The 19,171-nt window shown below is 39.0% G+C and overlaps 1 protein-coding gene across 3 annotated transcripts in view; it reads right to left on the bottom strand.

Moving 5' to 3' along the window:
- MEGF11 (multiple EGF like domains 11) overlaps positions 1 to 19,171 on the bottom strand; it is a 288,743-nt gene that overhangs the window by 78,209 nt on the left and 191,363 nt on the right. For all 3 annotated transcript variants that reach the window (XM_055715792.1, XM_055715793.1, XM_055715794.1), the window contains exons 10-11: positions 15,971 to 16,183; positions 7,805 to 7,979 (exon numbers count right to left, since the gene is read on the bottom strand). In XM_055715792.1, the coding sequence (XP_055571767.1) occupies positions 7,805 to 7,979; positions 15,971 to 16,183 (388 nt within the window). The remainder of the gene's footprint in view (positions 1 to 7,804; positions 7,980 to 15,970; positions 16,184 to 19,171) is intronic.

Genomic DNA, 19,171 nt, shown 5'->3' with positions numbered 1-19,171 from the left:
AAAAAAATTCAGATGAGTTTTCAGACTTTGCGCCATCTGGAAGACACCAAGAACATGCAAGTCTGAAGAACAGTGCATTCCTCAGAGACCAGAACCAGGAAAGGGGGAGCTAGGATGCAGCCATAGTTAGTATAGAGGACCTGATTGTCTCACAACTACTAGCATTTTCATCTTTATCCACTTTTCAAGCACCATGTGAATATAATTTTTAACTTTTCCCATCATGGTTCCCCAGGGCACAGTTACATCTTCCATTTTTTTAAAAGTTATTTTAGTTGAATTTCCTATATCCCTGTCTTTCACTTTACCCCCAGACCTCAAACTCACATCGATATGTGTTATCAAAGAGGCTTCATTTCCTTCTTGCTGACTTTGACAAAATGAACTTCTCAAAACTGTTCAGAACACTTTGAAACTGCCAGGTCTTTTTGCTCTTTCTTCGGCTGCATCCCACTACTCTTTTTGTATCCAGGCAGGGACTTTCCCTTTTGTGGTGCTTCTTGCATCAACGGTGGCAGTCCACCCGGGTTGGGTTTGCCTTTCCGTTGTCTATGTCTCTCTACTTCAAGGGCAGCTGAGGAATTACTCATGGCTACAGAAGGATATTCCTAAACATCTTAAAATGAAGTAAATGAAGAACTTCTGAATAATTGAGGGGAAACAAAGGAAAGAAAAAAAAAAAAAAAAGGAAAGAGTTCAAAGACTGGGAGCATGGGAAACGATTTCTTCCATGTTGTGACTTCATATTCAGTCTTTGTTCAGGCAAAATCCTTTCCTTTTTAGGGAATGTGATGCATGGTACTTTTAACCTGGTTATGCGGGGGGTGGGGGGGGGATTATGTGAATTTGAGCTCTATGAGCTCATCTGAGTGTCCTTTGCCAGCTAAAGTGTCACTGAACTTTAACAGAGACAGTGTTACTGCAGTGGGGTAGAAAAGGCCAGGGCAGTAAGGATAGAAATATGTGGAAAACAAGGCTCTTTAAGCTCCGCTACTTGTAGGAATACTTGTTTTACTTTTATTATTAATCAAAAATTCACTCACTGCCAGCTATAGCCTGCGCTCAAACCCACCTGCACAGTACAGACACCTTTTTGTGTACCCATGGCCACCACTGCTAGCCATTCACAACCGTTTTGAGACATTGGATTATGAATACAAATAGAAAACCAGTGAGAAGAAAATGCATCTTCCTCGTGCATCTATGTAATTCATGAAATGAGACTGGGCAAACTATTTCTGTTGCCTGTAATACTCCCGTTAATTGGACAACTGCTGTGCCAGAAAACCTTCTTCCCAACTACAGCAAGTAAAATTTATACTGGTGGCTGGTAACAAGAACATCTTGATAAAATGTTTGAATTTATTTTATACCTACAAATGAAAAGATCTCTTAACAAAGGGGGGTAACTGATATGCTCGGTAAATCAAGGATAAAAGGACACAGGCTCTATTGAAGAATTTTTCCCCTCGTCTTTTCTTTTTAAACCTTTTGATGAGGTGCCCTGTTGCTCTGAGAGCAGCTTCCACTGAAGTACTTTTGGAATCATCTCAAAGAGAAACAGAACATTTAAATGAGTTAAAGCCCCCAAAACACATCCATTAGCTCCAACCTTGGGTTCATTTTTTGTATTAAGAATTTTGTAAAATTTATAAAATAATTTTACTACTGAACCAGGGGCTTATAAGACAAGTCTCATTCATTTTTTCCTGCTTCCTTCTGAAGTGGTAAAGGTTGATACATTTAGAATAAAGATGAAAGCAAATATGTAGAAGAGAGGGAATATTCTGATAAGTTTGTATTTATCAACCTTGAGTGTTTAGAAAACACCTACAAGCAATGATTCTCGAAATTCCTCCACACCTACCTGGGATTTTGGTCCTTCAGGGAAAATTCAATTGAAGATAAGATAAGGTGCTCCATTCTGTTTACTTTTTTTTTTTGCTTTTATACAACAGAGAGAATTTTAAAGGTGTAGGACAGGAGAGCAGGCTTCAATTTTTTTTTAATATAGAGGGAAAGATTATTTTTTCTCTGCTGTATATCTTCTTCAGGGAGCAAGAGATATATTGTATGTGCCAGAAGGAAGCCAGTCATGGCTGGAATACTCAACAGGCTGGACCTGTAAAGTCCTTATGACCTCTATAGGTAACACAAAATTATGGTCCTCCTCATTTCTATAGAATGGTAAATTGGGTCATTTTACTCTCTGGGTAGGCATGGGGCAGAAAAAAACTGGCCTGAGACTGTGTGTGGGTGTTTGTACTAACTGAGAGACTATCTGTTACAAAGTTTGCTATAATTTGCTATGCATTTCAACAGATTTATAGCACTATGATATACATTTATTTGTCCTAAGTGCTCAAACTATTGCTTGTTGTGTGTTACAGGGACTGATTTTTACCCCGATGTGCAGGCAGGTTGTAAACTTTTACTCCAATGTAAACCTTAGAAGCAATTCGTACTCCTGTGGTAGAGAAAACATTATGTTGAGAAACTCTGTCATGCTAGACAAAATCATGGATTTATAGACCCAGATTAAGCCTGTGCTTCAGTCCTTAAGAGTACAGATTCCCACTGAGATGAGCCAGAGATCTATATACATAAGCACTTATATAAGGATATATTTGCAAGGCATTATTTTATTGTTTTTAAAATCCAATGTTGACATCAACAGAAGATGCAAATGGCTAGAGATGCACAGCACTGGGATATATCTTGGAAAGTCTTAGGGAATCCAAATGACATTCCAAAAGCTGAAAAATCTCCTAGTAAGAGGTCATCACTGCTATAGTTTCCATACTTTCCTGTACTGTGATTGGCTTGTATGGGATCTACCAATATAGTCAAGGAATAGAAAAATGTCAAAATGGATTCTTTCATTTTGGTGATGAAGTGCTAGCTTTGCTTGCCAGCATGCAGGGTTCAATAAAAGCAGACAGGTCTTCAAAAAATTGCAGCATAAATAGATGAACTCTTTAAAGTAATATAAGTACTGTCATCTAGATGTGAAATATAGACCTAAGTGCTCGCCGAAGTAAAAGCTGACCACACATTCCATAGATAAGTGTTAAAGTTTTCTCAGAGTGTCTTGGGCTGAGAAATGTTTTAACTACATATCTCCATGCCACAATAGACAGAATGAAAGCATTTGAAGTTAAATCTATTTTTCAAAGGAAGAAAACAAAGCATCCATAAAGAAACAAAGACATGTAACAGGATGAGGTCTCTAGATAGCTACTGTTTTCAGGAAAGTTGCAATTAGCTGTGCAATGGAGAAGGTGAACTTATTTGTATTTCAATAGCATTTATAATGATTTCAGTAGCTAGAACGCTGATAGGTACATGCAGGGGGTTGGATTTAAGATTTCCTTGTGAGACAGAAGGTCAGGATTCCTGTGGTCTCCTGTCATATTTAATTCATATCCTCTGGCCTTCTTCACCACATTTATTGAATTACAGGAATAAAATTCAATGAACCAAAAACAAAAGAAGAGAGGACAGGGCAAATCCTGATTTCTTTTACATCCCTACTGCACAACTGACTTCAGTGGGCTTATAAGAGATTATCTTAAAGCAGAATTTGGAAGGAGGGGGAGGTATAAGTTAGTATAACCCCTCTCACCATCCCCGCAATTGCATCCCAGTAATTTCTTGCAAGGAGCGACTATTTGCATGTGGGAATAAGGATCCAATGTCTACCAGTCAAGAATCTCCATATATGCTTGTTAAAGCTAATCTTTGTGTACTCCCTGTGTGTGTTTATCAGATTCCTTCTTGCCACAAATGAGATGGCAGTAGAATGGCTTTTCAAAACCATTCTTCAGAAAAGCATCACTGGCAGGCAATTCATCACTTCAGTACTAAGAGACAATCCTCAAATACATTAAAAGTACCCATTTCAGGGAAGTGCCCTATTGGCATGCTTATAACGATGATTCCCTGCAATCGTCTTAGTTAAACTGATACAACCTTTATCCTCCCTTCACAAGCGAGACGCAATAACACAGGGTTTCCAACAGGCCTGCAGTGTGGACTTGACTGCTGGAGCATATGGGGAATAGCTCTAGACATGCTCTGTGATTTTGGGGAAGAAGATTTTGTTGTGCCTCCCCTCCACTCCTGTTATCCTATTTTTATTCTCTTGGATGCTGCCTCCAAGAACTCAGCTGGTTTGGGTATAATTGTGTGTCACTCAACTTTCTCTTCAGTCAAATCTCACATAGTGTGTGCACTGTGGTTTAGACACCCGTATAGTTACAATAGTGCAATCCCCTGATGTGAGCACAGTCATATCAGAACCTCACACCAAAATAACCTGTACCGGTACCCAGTAACAACTTTGCAACGGTGTAATTTAGTTTTACAGCTAGGTATGTGCAAATGTGGTTGTTGAGTCTGACCAAAAATATTAGTCAAGAAAAAGGAGGCATAAAATGTTTTAAAATTCTGTCCAAAACTGCAAACTCACCAATATTTAGCTTTTGCATTTGAATTTTTGGAAATGTCACAGCTAATAAATAATGTATTATTTTCTGAGCTAAAATGTACATTTTTATTTTAAAACTTGAATCTGCTTAACTTCCAAAAATTAAGTGCTCTGCTCGTGTACTTGTCAACCTATGGAATGCTTGCTTTTCCACTTAATACGTTTAATAAAGGTGACCAGATGCTTTGTGTTTTTAATGGCTTGTTCTGCATCCCAACAAAATGTCCCTGTTTTGGCTCCAATTGCAGATGATTCATTCTGAAACCCAGCCCAGCTGCCCTGACACAGCCGAGGCAGGGCACAGTTAAAAAACAAGCCATCTGTGCAAAAGAAATGGGCTGGAGGAGTGCTTTGTCAGGAAAAGACTACCATTTCTTGGTCACTATGTTTTCTAGGCATCCAGAAACCCAATAGTCTTATGGGTCCAACATCTCTCCCTTTGCAGTTAAATTTTGCAGTTATACCCCATGTACCATCATATTCTTTTCCTTTCCCCCTTATTTTAGAAACCCTCCAGCCTGCTCTGCTATATACTGTGTAAATCAAATGTTGCAGTAAAATGTAAGGTGCTGCTCCCACTTCCATTCTTCCCAATCAGATGGCAAAATTTCTGATCCTGTGGCTGCATCAGTCAAGCCTCATGCTAGAAAAAGCAAGAGGGATTCATTTATGGCTTTTCTGAATAATTAGCTCTGCCCAGTTCTGTATTAGCAACACTGTTGTCAGCACTGCCAAAAGAGACATCCTGCACTCATGAACAGTCGTGCCACTCGCTTGCAGGCAAGCCGAACACAAGGGCAAAAGTCTACCCACAGGCAAAGCTCCTCGTTGCCTCAGCGAGAGGCAGGCATGCACATTTGAAGGCAAAGTCTGGTCTTGAGCGTGCCATTGAGATAAGCCACTTCGAGCCCTGAGGGTTCTGGCCCCCCAGCATCTTTCACGTGACCCGCAGGCCCCGTCGTGAAGTAGTGCTGACACCCTCTCCCTGCCCAGACGATGGAGTGTACAGCAAAAGCAGCTTGGCAGAGCACCGCCGTTACGGGGTAGGAAGTAAAGGTTCCTGTCAAGTTTTCTTTACAGCTTATATTCTCCAGCATTTGAAAAAAACATTGCAACTCAAGTCATCTGGCATGCATGCGAATGACAAATATGCTTCAGAGGCAATAAATTAGCAATTTCAAGGCTTTAGTTCCCCTCATGGACTAATTGCCAGAGATTATAGTATATTATGAGAGAGCAATGATACTAATGCCTAAATATGCTTCAGTGATTATAGAGCTATCCTCAATAACCAAGCTGTTTAAATGTCAATGCAAGAAAGCTCTTTATTATGAGATTAAATATTATTTTGAAGCAATGCAATAGGAACTTCCCGGGCTTCATGCCTGCAATAATACTGTCTTGGAGCAATATATATTGGGCAAAATAGCTTCTTAAAAAATGTGTACACTAAAGGGTCCCAAAATATTTTTGTGCTGCAAACTTGAACAGCATTCCTGATAATGAAAGAAAGAGGATCTTGGTATCTTTTTATTTTGCATTTGTTACTAACACACTGCTGCCTTCATTCTTTCCTCCACTCTATATTAATACTTGTATATCACCACTGTATAGAGGAGATAAATTCTTGTTGTCTGTTAGTGTGAGTGGCGAATCAAACCTCAAATCCTTTTTCTTCTTTTTTTTCCCATCTCTAAGTACTCGTGTCTTGAATAGATACTTCTGACAGTCCTGCCTCTCATACCTAAATATATCTGTTTATACCTGGCATTGAGAGTACCCCTGGAAATTAGATGGAAGGTCCAACTTTCAGGTTCAGCTGCTGACATGATGCAGAGAACAAGTGTCTTTAAGCTGTAACTCCAATTCCACAGTTCTGGAGATGACAGCTGGTGATCACAAGGTGATCAAATCAGTTATGGATTTAAAATGGAGGGAGGCTCAAAAGGCTTTAGCATCCCACTAATCTCATATAGGACTCCCACACTATGGATCTTGTCACAGCTGTGCAGCTTTCCCCTAAAGATGACAACAGCATATCACCCTGCAGAATACCACAATGTTTTTTTCTGGAAAACCCTAAACACTGCAGTGGGTGCTGATGGTAGGACGTGGCTGCTCTGCTGCCCAGATCCAATATGCCATTCACCTCCTATTGTTTCTAAAGCTACCTGGTACGATGACGACCGTATTTCATAAATGCAAACCAAACGATCTACAACATGGTCAAAGACCACAACTTATGTTCCCTAGTATCTGAAGATATTTATTCATCTCATTTTGAAGTTGTAACTTAAAATATCAGAGGGTAAAACTCATGTAGGAGGCTGCACATTTTAGTTGGCTGCTCAAAGTCAGTGGAAGTTCTAAAAATATTGGGAATGTCTTTGAATCTGAAGGTTGATTTCTTGTAAATTTAGTAATTGTAACTAATAATTACTAAAATAGTACAGAAAAATATAGATGGGCCTGTGGGGGCAGATCACGTAAAATTAAGAACACAAATTACAGAAAGACAACTGCTAAGGAAGTTGCAGTGGAATTCTCTCTTGAAAATATTTTTTTTTTTCTTTAGGAAGTACTGTTTCATAAACATAGCCTGCACATTTCTTCCAAGGTGTGCTCCTGAAGTAAAGAGGTACTTCACATACAGATGACCAGGGAACTTATTAGGAAGAGTTCCACTAAGCCCAGCTGTAGTACGGCTGGGCATCTGGATTCATGTCCTAATACCTTCTGCTACAACCTGACAATTGTTAATTATGAATTTTTGTTGTTTCATTTAGGCTGATTTCTTCAGCCATTTTACGTCTTATCTATAAAATGTAATGCTTGTTTACCTCAGAATGTCTGAAGCTCTTTCTGATGCTCAGGTAAAAGACACCTGCCATATATGCTCAGAAAAGACATAAATTGCTCTATCTTTTGTAACATTTTAAAAGATTTTAATCTATTAAAATCACAGTGTGACTGACAAGGAACATGCTGAAAGGCCATGAGAATTCTTTTTCTGTGTTTCCAGGCAGACAATAACCTGACATCTTTTTTGTTATGTCTTGACTCAGAATATACACCAGGAAACTATGTCTTTATCCTTATAACAGTAATAAACTTACGATACTGATGTTAAGTAAATAACCAGGAGCAATAACTTACACTGCTCAAAGGAGAATTATGTTGACTTATAATAGAATGGGAAAAATTACTTGTATTTGGCCCCTTTTATGCAAATATTATTTGAAAACAGATTTAAATCCTCTTTAATTTTTTGCAGGCACTTTATGAAATGCCCCATTATTCCCAGCTCTCACTTACCATATATCCTGGTGCACATGTACACTTCCCTGTGATGCTGTCACAATCTGCACCATTCTGGCAAGGGCAGGTCAGCTGGCAGCCTTCACCGTAGTATCCAGGAGGACAGGTTTCATTGCAGTAGAGTCCAGCCCAGCCAGCTTTGCAGCTACATTCTCCAGACAATGGATGGCAACTAATGAAGGCAAACAGACATTAACAAAATGTGAACATGGAAGAAAAATACAGTTTGTAACTAGCAGTACAATGTTTTACATGCAGTGCCAGCAAGAGTCACACTAAGACCATAAGAAACCTGAGAACTCTTAAGGATGGTGAACATAAGCAGACGTATAACTTAGGAAGTGGATAGGGAATATGGTGTTAAATACCAGCCTGGCATGGCACTTCCAAACATCTGGGAACTGCCACAGCACTGATAATTTTACACCTTTGGAATGTATGCTTTTCCATTCTCAAATCAATGTGAATTAGATTAGTGACATTAGCCACATCACAATTAATCCATACTGTTGTATGACATATATTTGGTTGTAATACAGTCGGTAAAGATGTTCAGGGTTAGGAGAAATTCCAGTGGATGGAGGAATGCAATCAAGAGAGTTGTGAAGATAAACTCGAGTACTGAGGCACAATATTCTATTCTATTCTGTTTTGTTCTGCTCTACTCTACTCTCTACTCTGTGTTTTAAAAATGAGTGCCAGCTCAGCAGAACTTTTCAGCAGGGAGAGGTAGAAAGGAATGTGCTTTGGAAGGGAAAAATCTTGGAAAAAGAGTTTTGCAGGGAATACTCAGCCATAGTGAACAGAACTGATCCCTACCTGAAGCCTTGGGATTTACTTGGGGCAGGAGTCAACAGGAGCCCTGGGACTAAATCTGTGCTGTGCAGGAAAATGAGTCAAGTTCTTTTGTGCTGAATAATGAGCATTGCTGCTCACCATTGGAGCCTCTGGCTTTCATTTCTATTCAGACAACTCCACAGTGTTGTGAGAGCACACAGAGAGAAAAACAGAAGGAAGAATCAAGTCCAAAAGACAAGACAATACCTGGTCCTTCTGCACCTGGTAGGTGGAAGACTTACTCCTTTGTTCCTCCTGCTATGAAACAGTTTACCTTTATTCACCATTCTTTTTCTTGTACAAACAGTAAAAGCATCTCCAGGTGTTCTTAGGGCACTAACTTGCCACAGCAGAAGAGCTGTGCTGAGGGCTATGGGCTAGGAAAGAACAGAAGGCTGGACTTGTGTTAAGTCCTGGTTTAAAGAGATGGAGGTTTCAGGGGGATGGAGAGCACAGGGGGATGTCTAGTTTGGAGAGACAAGGTGGTCAAAAGAGAGAGCAGGGGATGGAGAAGGAATCTGACCTTTGGAAAAGGACCCTATCTTATCTGAGGCCAGCTGGGAGGGTAAGGCTTCACCTGAGAGCTCATTATGCTCTGGGGGCCTCTGCACCACAAGAGCGTACCATAATAGCACTGTCTAGCCCTCAGTGAGAAAGATGAGAAATAATATTGCTACAAATCAGATTTTCTTTATTTTTCTCAGAACAAGAAAGAATAGAGTTCTGCAAGGTGGCACCTCTCTGTGGACCTGTCTTGTGGTTTTTTGCCTCCTAGAAACTATTTATTTTCCTTTATGATTATTTATTGCTATAGTTTAGTATTGCAGACATGACTGAATGGGTTTCTTTACACCTATAAAATTAATATTGTATATGTTAATTTTCAAGGCAACCTCATAAAACGTAATTTCCAAGTATGTTTCTGGCAATTACTGGTAGGAGAGGTTAGTCATATACTGTTGTGACTAAGAATGATCAAATTTTGTGAGTGTCATATGCTACATCATAAATAGTGTTTTACTGACTAATTAAAACAATTCATCAGCTTAACAAACTACCATCCATGAAATTCTTCTGACAAAGCAGTCCCTGAAATTATGGTTGTTCACAAAGCACCTCTTAACATTCAGATGAAAATAATAAAAGCTTGTTTTTTCACCCTCTGCATCTATTAATCATTATCTAATAGGAGCAGAAAGCTAAACATTAAAGAAATATTTTAAAGTGGATTTTTTGTTTCTCTGTTTTTACTACAACTGCACGTATCATACGGTTCCATGAGAACTGCATCTGTTGGCTAAATTAAATCTTTCAGAGGTAATATATGATCATGGCAGTTTGAATCAGTCTATGACAATTCAATTGAAAATACTATACTCAGTAAGGATTTCTACTCTAAGGTTGGCTCCTTCATCAAAACGGACAGCTTTTTTGCATGGGATGCAAGGTATGTATTAAGGACTAAAACCCATCCTAACATGCACTAAAATAAGAAGCAAAAACCAAACAGGCTTTGCAGAAGAGTCTGCAGGACACAGGGGGCTTGGAATCCAAAACAAGGTCCAGTAGAAGGCTGAGACCATATTCTGCCCCCCTAAAGCCTTTTCTACTCTTTCACAAGGCTATGAGCTAGGAAAAGTCCAAGGCAGATGTTTGGGGCCACTGCATCCATATAATCTTCCCACTGAAGCAAGAACAATTTTGTTATCAGCCTGAGCATATCACAGTTTTGTTTTTCTCCTAGGCTAAGCACTTGCAGACTTTCAGTGATTTGAAATACTTATCTTCTGCTGCCTCACAGAGTGCTGGCATTGTAGGATTAGGAAAAATCCTCCACATCCTCCAGAGTTACAGTGCTCATAACAATAGTTCTGTGTAGGTAGCAACAGTTGGTGAATAGACTGCACAGCAGGGGAAGGGAAATTTCTCCTTGACAGTAGCAGAATAAATCTTTCCAAAGCTTTTGGCAAGCCAAACATTAACACACACCATCGTGTTGTAGTAGCATAACAAGCAAAAGGACCTCAAACCTACATAGCTGGGTCTGAAATGAGGTTGCAGGCTGTGTCTGGCCAGGGGACACAGGGGACTTGTCTCAGGTACAAAGAATACAGTGCAATGCCCTGAATCAAAAATACTTGTTTAACAATTAAGATGCCCTGATGCAGTGTTAACTTGAAGATGGCTAAGATTTAGATGCTTAACCGAAATTCAGAAGATAGCTGTTGCCTTCCCAATCGTGTCAGTAAATCTTGGCTATGTAACTTACTCTTTCTGCCTTCATTTTTCCCATTTGTAAAACAATGCCTTGCTTCCTCTGGAAACCCCTTTAAGATCTGCAGCTGATATCACTAAATAGTGCTAAGTTTTTATTATTAATTGTTTTTTCCTATTCTGGTATGTATGAACTATTCCAGTAATTAAAGTGATCAGTTACATACTAAATACATTGCAGCTCATGACGTAGAAGCAGTATATGTATGCACGTATGTGTGAGTTAAGGATGTTTCTCTCATACTGGCATTCTGTGAAATTTCATTCTGTTCAAACTGTGTACCCAGACACATAACAATAGCTAGGAAATTCGTCTATCATCCATCCAACCACCTACGCACCCAGACTGTGCAGTGAACTAAATGCTAGCTGCATAGAAGTTGAAAAGTTTGAGGCACTTAATGACAAAAGTGTTAAGGCAAAGAATAGGAAATAGAGCCAGCAATGTGACCTGTTGGTATAGTTCTTCCCTTCCTGTTCTGAACGTACCATTCAAGGTCATCAGTCCATCTAACATTTTGCCAGCACGGTTACAGCATACTAAGGCATTTCTCCATGCCCCCAATAAACTGAAATTAAGAAACACACACATTTCCTCTAGAGGAGGATCACTGAATGGATGGGTAAGAGGATGTGAGGCCTCCAAAAGGATCCCAGAAGGCAAACCCACTAACATCTGCTTTCCAACCACTTGCTCTGAGCAGGAAGGGAACCTTACACTCTTGGAAGCATTTGGCAGGGTTATACATTAGTATTTTGCATTGAATCTTAACAACTTTTATTTCTTCAAATCTCTTGCATAACAGGAAGGAATAGTGTAGAAAACCCAGAGTGAATGCAAGCAGCCAAGTGTTCCTCTGGCTCTAGGCCAAGCAGAGGTGGAAACGAAGCTGTCCACTGCGCACAACATGGCACGAGAAGGAAATTGTTCCATGGCTCTTGCTGCAGTTTGCAAGCTACTGTGCAGCCCCTGGCTCTTGAGCCACGTTTACAGCAATAAAAGATTTATTTTTTTTAAATTTACCACCCGAACTGAAAAACAGAAAGTAATTTTGACCTTTAAATTTTTTAAGCATCTAATTTTGAGGAAATCTGAGGAAACCAGGTAACTTTCTTAAAGTAAATTGGGAAAAGAAATGCTTTAGACAGCACAGTCTGCTCCAGATTTTGAATTTATTCTTCACATATCTTTCAACCGAAACAACTTCTTCCTGACTTTCTGTTTATACATTAGCATCAGTCATCTCATCTTAATGAACGACAGCCCTAATCCTTATTTAACAGCATTTTCTGTCTTTTGGTGTTCATACTACATTATTACATTCAGTCTCCCTTACTAAAATGCCCTCTTGCTTTTAAAGAAGTAGCCACAATGAGACTGCAGGGCCAGTACTTCAGTCCAGCACATCTTCAAAGCCAGCCTCATTCAAGCACATTGTTGACTTAGGTCAAGGCAAAACTTCACGCAGGGTCCATGGGGTTTGATCCTTCCAAACTTTTCAGTGTTGAGGCAATTAGAGCAATAATTAGAGCCTCTGGAGATCTATGCATATCATTTGACTTTGTAACAGTGTCTTCCTTCCCTTCTCATGCCTCTGACCTGGGAAATACATTACTGAAGACATACTGGTTCCACACCAGTGCTCAGGAAGGGTGGGTGTGGCTTAGACTATTCCAGCTATTCATTTCCCTCTCTGCTTTTCAGAAAAGCAAGCCAGGATTATGCCTTTCTGCCTTGTAGACTGTCTCAACGTGGACTTTTTGCATAGGGGAATTTTTTACAGGTGTATCCTTCCCTGTGGAAGGACAGCCCAAGTCACCAATGCATTCTAAATTACCTAATTCTGAGGTTGTTCAGAAGTCCTGTACAAAGTGCCTTCAGTGTGCTTTGATGCAGAAATTATTGGATGATGTTCTTCAGCCATTACTATGCAGGAGGTTAGACTAGATGATCACACTGATCTCTTCAGACATTAAAATAGATAGATCTACAAAAATAGAAAAGCTGATTGTGTATTTCTTAATGTTCCTCCTGAACCTGCTCCTCAGAGCTTCCAGAACTTTCCATTCCAGCCAGCTCTCCAATAACTAGATCAAATGAGTCAAAACCACTGACAGAAATAAGCAGAGTTCCCTCACCTTCTTTCAAGTCTTTATATAATATTTCTACACACTTATGTATTGCAACAAGTAGCCAACAGTTTAAACTGCTTCTGGGGAAAATAGATGGCTGTCAGTAAATGAATCACTTCAGAAGACCACAGTTCCAGTAACGATAAAAATTCAGGGGAGAAATGGGAGGAGGTGGGTGGGAAGAGATGTGTGCTGCATGAGGCTGGTTAAACAATCGGTGAAAAGGTTTGTTCAGAATACGGAGTGCCTTTGGAGAAGGTCATTTTCCATCAGCTCTAAGACTCCTTGGCTCAGAAATTGACAGCACTCTGAGGAGCTCATTGAAAAGTGGGAAGCTGAAATACCATGGATGAATGAAAGAACATTTACAGATCTACAGCTTACTGATATCTCTTTGTTCCATAACAGCAGTGATAAGATGTAGCAAAAAGGGAGATTTTATCAATGTAGAGACTAGACTCATTTATTAAGGAAATGGAGATACCATCTTAGCAGAGGATGCTGCAAGTGAAGCTGAGGGAGCAGTGATGGGAGGGAAGGCATAAAATGTATCTGTCAGACAGCAGCCAGGCACAGGTCAGGCACATGGTGTGTAAGAATGACCACATGCCCAGAGAAGAGCTGTGAGAGGATTCAATCCTCCACCTTCCTGAGCTCTCTCAAACTTGAGAACTCATCTTTCTTCACAGCTGGATGGTGCTAATCTGCTCTTTCAGGAAGGATCTTCTGACAACCCCCCAGAGCACCTCCCAGTTAGTTCTTTGAGTAAGCCAGGATCAATTCTAGCACCCTCAAACCTACGGTCTTCCTCTACTTAAAAGACTTACGGAATTGAGCACTTAGCTGAGGAACAGCAGCCAAACTCAGCCTTGCCTGTGGCCTGCAGTCTTTTCACTCTATTTAAACCTTTATAGGAAAATGGGCACACAAAGAGGTTTCTGCAGGCTAGGAGAGGGAGTGAAGGCACACTGTATCAGCTACAGTCCAAGAGCATGTTCTCACCCTCCAGTACACATGAAGAACAGCTTTCACTGAGGAGCAGTTTAGCTGGTATTTACCGCAGGTTTAAGTCGTGCACACTGGCAGGTACTGCAGAGTAGTATGACACACAGGGATTTATACCTTAGCTCACTCTGCAGTAATTCTGGAGACATCCCCTATTCTCAGTACAGCACGTTAACTTTTTGTGTATAATGCTCAGCTCATGCCTTAGGGATGTTATGTTTTCGCAATGATTTCATGATACACAAAATAATCAGAAGTAATAGAAGCCTGTTGTACAGAGTTACTTTTGAGGTGTCAAACACTTTGGAACCTTGCTGTCAAACCCACTGGAGCTAGAGCTATCTTTCTGTAGAGGACTCGTACCATCAAAATTACAAGGCTTTTAAATAATCCACTGTGAGCTCTGACTTTCAGTTAAGCAAACCCTCACCGCTTGCAGTTGAACTTGAATTCACAAGAAAGATCACCTGTTTATTTCCAAGACTGAGACAAATAGAGTCTATCTCAAGCACACAAACGGATTTGCCTGAAGTGTTTGTGTGTGTGTGAGTGTGTGTGTGTGTGCACGCACACAAATTAGGTGGTATTGCTTGCACACATAATGGAGGAGAGTGCTTATATTTTAGCAGGCTGCAAGATTGCAAGGTAGGTTTGTCATCATCAGCAAGACAGTCAGGTCCCTACCTGTCTGGTTTAAAATTGAAGAATGTCTGCATCAAGGGCATATTTGCTTGGGCATCAATTATCCCCACCTCCCTCTGAAGCCTGCACAATCCTGAATTGGCCGTGAATGCATAACAGTAATGGACAGAAAAAAGGAGGAAATCAAGTCGGGGCTGAGGGGCTCAGCATCTTGCAGGCATGGTAAGGAAATGTGGGCACTCTAGTCCACCAGGATAGCTCAGGCCAGAGTGCTTTTGCTGCCCAGGCTCCCTTTACTACATGTGAGGGAGTAAGAAATCTCCAAACAGCAATTCCAGCAGTCAGTCAACAAGGAAAGGAGTTACAAAAGGCAACAAATAGGATAATAGGGAAGAGCCTTAAATTCCTCCTGTTTTCAGGGTTTGGAAAACTTATTCAAGCCTGCAACAGGACAGTAAATGCAACCTGGCTCATGTTAGGTACTCAAGTCTGTTTGTGGCTCTAGCTCTTAGTAATGAGAACCTCAAGAATTAGATCCTTAAAAAACCAAAAGGGAATAAAACATTGAAACCTGACCTTTTAAGTGAGGTTTATTCCACTTTAGATATACTTCCCTGATATTTATTTTCCTGAATATTGCACACATACACATACTGAATGAAGAGCAAAAATAGGCACACATGAGAAGTCTATCTTGACAATGTCGACTTTCTTCCAGTTCCATAGACTGGCTTGGGGATATTGATTTCAGTCTATTTATACACCTGCCTCAAGTGTTTTCCACAAGGTAATTTGCCACAAGATATAAACTGAAGCAAATTAGGTTTCATTTTGAAAGTCTACTTGCTGTCTATAGATCTAACAAGAAAACACATGCATGTCATATAAAGAGCCAAAATGATAGATTTCAGTAAATATATCTGTATTTTTTAAACTTCAGTGGGTTATTAAACACACATATGGGCATCATATGACAGTTCTTATGCCTAGAAGACTGCAGTTACAGGATAAGGCCGTATGTCATATTGTTTCAGATTTTAGCAGTACTGTTTAAATACTTAACAGATGCTTAGTAGCTGGCTGGACTGATGCTTATGGTTCCAAACCTGAGGTCATTTAAATCAAAGGTTACAACCTAGAGGAACTGTCTGTGTTCTTAATTATAGAACTTAACTATAGAGAAAAAGGGAGTAGGTGTAGTTGACTGATTTTTTTTCCCCAATGCATTTATTTGAGCAGTCCCTGCACTAGTATATATTATGATGTACATACCTGAGAGTGTTGGTAATATTGCAAGGACATCTCTTGTTGCATTTGAGGCCATAAAATCCTTCTGGACACATTCTTTCTTGGCAATAAATACCTTTAAATCCAGGGTCACACATACACACTCCATTTACATGATAACACTTTGCACCATTTTGGCAGTCACATCTTTGTGTGCACTGAAAGCCGTATGTTCCAATAGGACACTCTTCTTGACACCTGCAATGAAATATGTGAGACAGGATCCAGTCAAATGCTATAGTTTAGTCTGCTTATGACTTCTACATAGGAATGTTTTTGCTAATGAATTAAGTACAAAATCATTGCTCATTTTTTTAAGTAATATACTGTGAACTGATACCATTGGAGTTATGTGATATCATGGGCACATAAATTGCTGTTAACTGAAAGTGCATTAATGTCTGTCCAAATATATCCGACAAAATTTGCATTAGTTAATATTACCTCAGTTAACAAAGTGGATTTTGTTTTCTGGACCTTGACAATTCCATTCATTAACAATAATAAATTGATATAGAATAGGATACTTTATAAAAAAAACCCTCATACGTTTGCTTTCTTTTTATTACAAAAGGATTGTGTACCTTCTTTAAAAGCATGCAGTCCTCTTAGTGATAATGTGGATTGAAAGGGAATGTGGTCTATTAAGCAATATTGAGTAAAGTGTTCTCCTGCAATGAAAAGTTTTACTTTCCCCCTATGCTGTCATTGCAGTAGCTTTATACCAACTAGGAGAAAATATACTCCCTTGCCTTTTGTGTGTGTTCCGAGTAACTAAAGCTCAGATTTGCTTTTAATCTCTTACTCCAGGGATGCTCAGTAGTATAAAATCTCAAGACAAATCACTTTCATACTCCTTAGTGTAGTATCTTCTCCAAAATTGTCAACATGTTTAATATTTGATACACATAAAAATGGAACCTGCAAATGCTATACACAGATTGTTTTAAATTGCACCTCCCATGCACTGTTTAAAATATTTCCCTACTGGATACATTATGAAATCTGCCAAAAAGTCATGTTTCATTGTCCTATGCAACCAGTTTAAGCGTTTGTAATATTTCCTACTTTGAAAAGCTAAACTAAGGTCCTAAAGAAAGCAACTGATTCTGTGCTTGACATAATTCAGTGGTTTCAAAATTCTGCAATGAGTCAGTACTACAGTTTACATGATCCACCGTGAAATACAGATAGACCTTTTTCAGTAATAAAAAAAGAAAAAGAAGCCCAGAAAAGCCCAATTCCCTTATCGCAAGGATGCCAGATATTGGAAATTGCCTATCAGCATTAATTTAATCCTGAGCATTGATTAAAGTGTATACTGTAAACTCAGTGGATAGAGGCAATTGTTAAATGTCTTTCTGCAGGTCATTTCACAGCTGGCAGGTGAGAGTTAATATAATGATAAGTAATAAAAGATTAATGTGTGATGCAAGCCAGGCAAAACTGCCCTGAACACAGTCAGTATATAAGAAGAGCATTACTTTTTGCAGCTTCATATTATCACGTTTTACTAAAAATAAATGAACAAAGCAAAAGGCCTAGCTAGTGATTTAATTGCAGCAAGCATCAACACAGTTACTAGTTACACAATCCAAGTTCAGGAGTTCATACGAGACCCAAAGAGAGAGGAGCCTGTGACAAACAGGAAGGGAAGGAGCCCAGAGAATCATCAACGGTACTGGCTGCTAGCCCTGCTGCTCTCATAGTAGTTCGGCTGCAGAGGAAATAACCAGCAAAGAACGGGTAACATTAGGACTAGAAACACTTAAAGCAAATGAAATGCAATGAAGAACATATTAAGATGCCTTATGTCTCCATTGCTGTATACAGCTCTACTAGTTAGCAGGAGAGCACTGTACTCAACGAGATGAATACTTAGTCAATAGTGTACTATATCATTCTATATTTATAGAAGATGAAGCATTACCTAGCAGGGAGAAAAGCATCTGGAAATGAAATATTGACGACCTAATCCATTTACATAATTAGCCTTTTTCTACTAACAATTTAACCAACTTATTTATTTGGAGATCAAGCAGCTACTGCTAATGAATTTTATACAAAGAATACTAATAATGACTCCTCTGGAACATAAGAATAATCACAGCAGGAATTAGCCTTCTACTTAAACATCTTTCCTTTGCAACATATCAATCTAATGTGTCCATAGCACCATTAACAACCAGATACATTGTTCAATTAAATTACAAAATGAGCTGCTAAGCCCTAGTTATGTTTCTTGTTTAATTTACATTGCTTTCTGCCTATCTGGGGAGATTCGTATTATAATATCCACTGAACTTTAATATGTACTATAATTATTTGGGTTGGGATAGGATAATATGGCTGTCACCTGTAGAATTAATGGAAGCAATTTTACAAAATATTAAACATAAGACAGCCTGCTTAACAGATGAACTTAGTACATACACCTACATTTTTTCCAGATAATTTTTTTTCATGGAATAATGCTGTAATGTTTTTTTAGCTTTTCTGTTTGTTTGTTTTGTAACAGTAATCGCATTTATGTAGCATAGAGAAATATTAAAAGCCATCCAAAATGTGCTAGCCTGGAGATTGCCATTCTGTCAATAAAAGATACAGGTACAAACACAACAACAAGAGAATAAGTCTGCTCATATAGTTGTAACAAATGTGGTATTTATTCTGTTAAGATTCGATCTTTAGGTTTAATGGCAATATGGGAAACAAAACTAAAACAGTATGTTCAATTTTCCTGGCAGCCACGGAATTCTTAGACACTCTATCCTCAGCTTCTAACTGTGCCTCTGCTATTATTCCTTTTCAGTTTGCAAAACATACATTTACATGACATACCCAGTAATTTTAGCAGAGCACAAAGCTTCCTGGAGTTATTAATAGTGCTTGCCAATTTCCTAGATATTTAGTGCAGTGCTGCTTCCTAGAAAACAGGTACAGAACGAAGTGTGGCAATCACACTTACATAGACCTTTATGACCATTTAATCTCCACAGATATTTATCTAACTAGAAGTTATTATCTTCTGCACAAGACAATGAACCATAGTATTATATAGTACTTATAGACAATTTAAAAAAATGATAGTAGATAAAGTATGTTTACATTTTGTTGTTGTTATTCACTATTTCTGTTATTATTAACAAGATTTTTTCAATGCTTTGTAAAATTTTAAAGAAAATA

Source organism: Falco cherrug, chromosome 7, assembly GCF_023634085.1.
Source record: "Falco cherrug isolate bFalChe1 chromosome 7, bFalChe1.pri, whole genome shotgun sequence".
Taxonomy (NCBI): domain Eukaryota; kingdom Metazoa; phylum Chordata; class Aves; order Falconiformes; family Falconidae; genus Falco; species Falco cherrug.
This window is presented reverse-complemented; position numbering and strand designations above follow the sequence as displayed.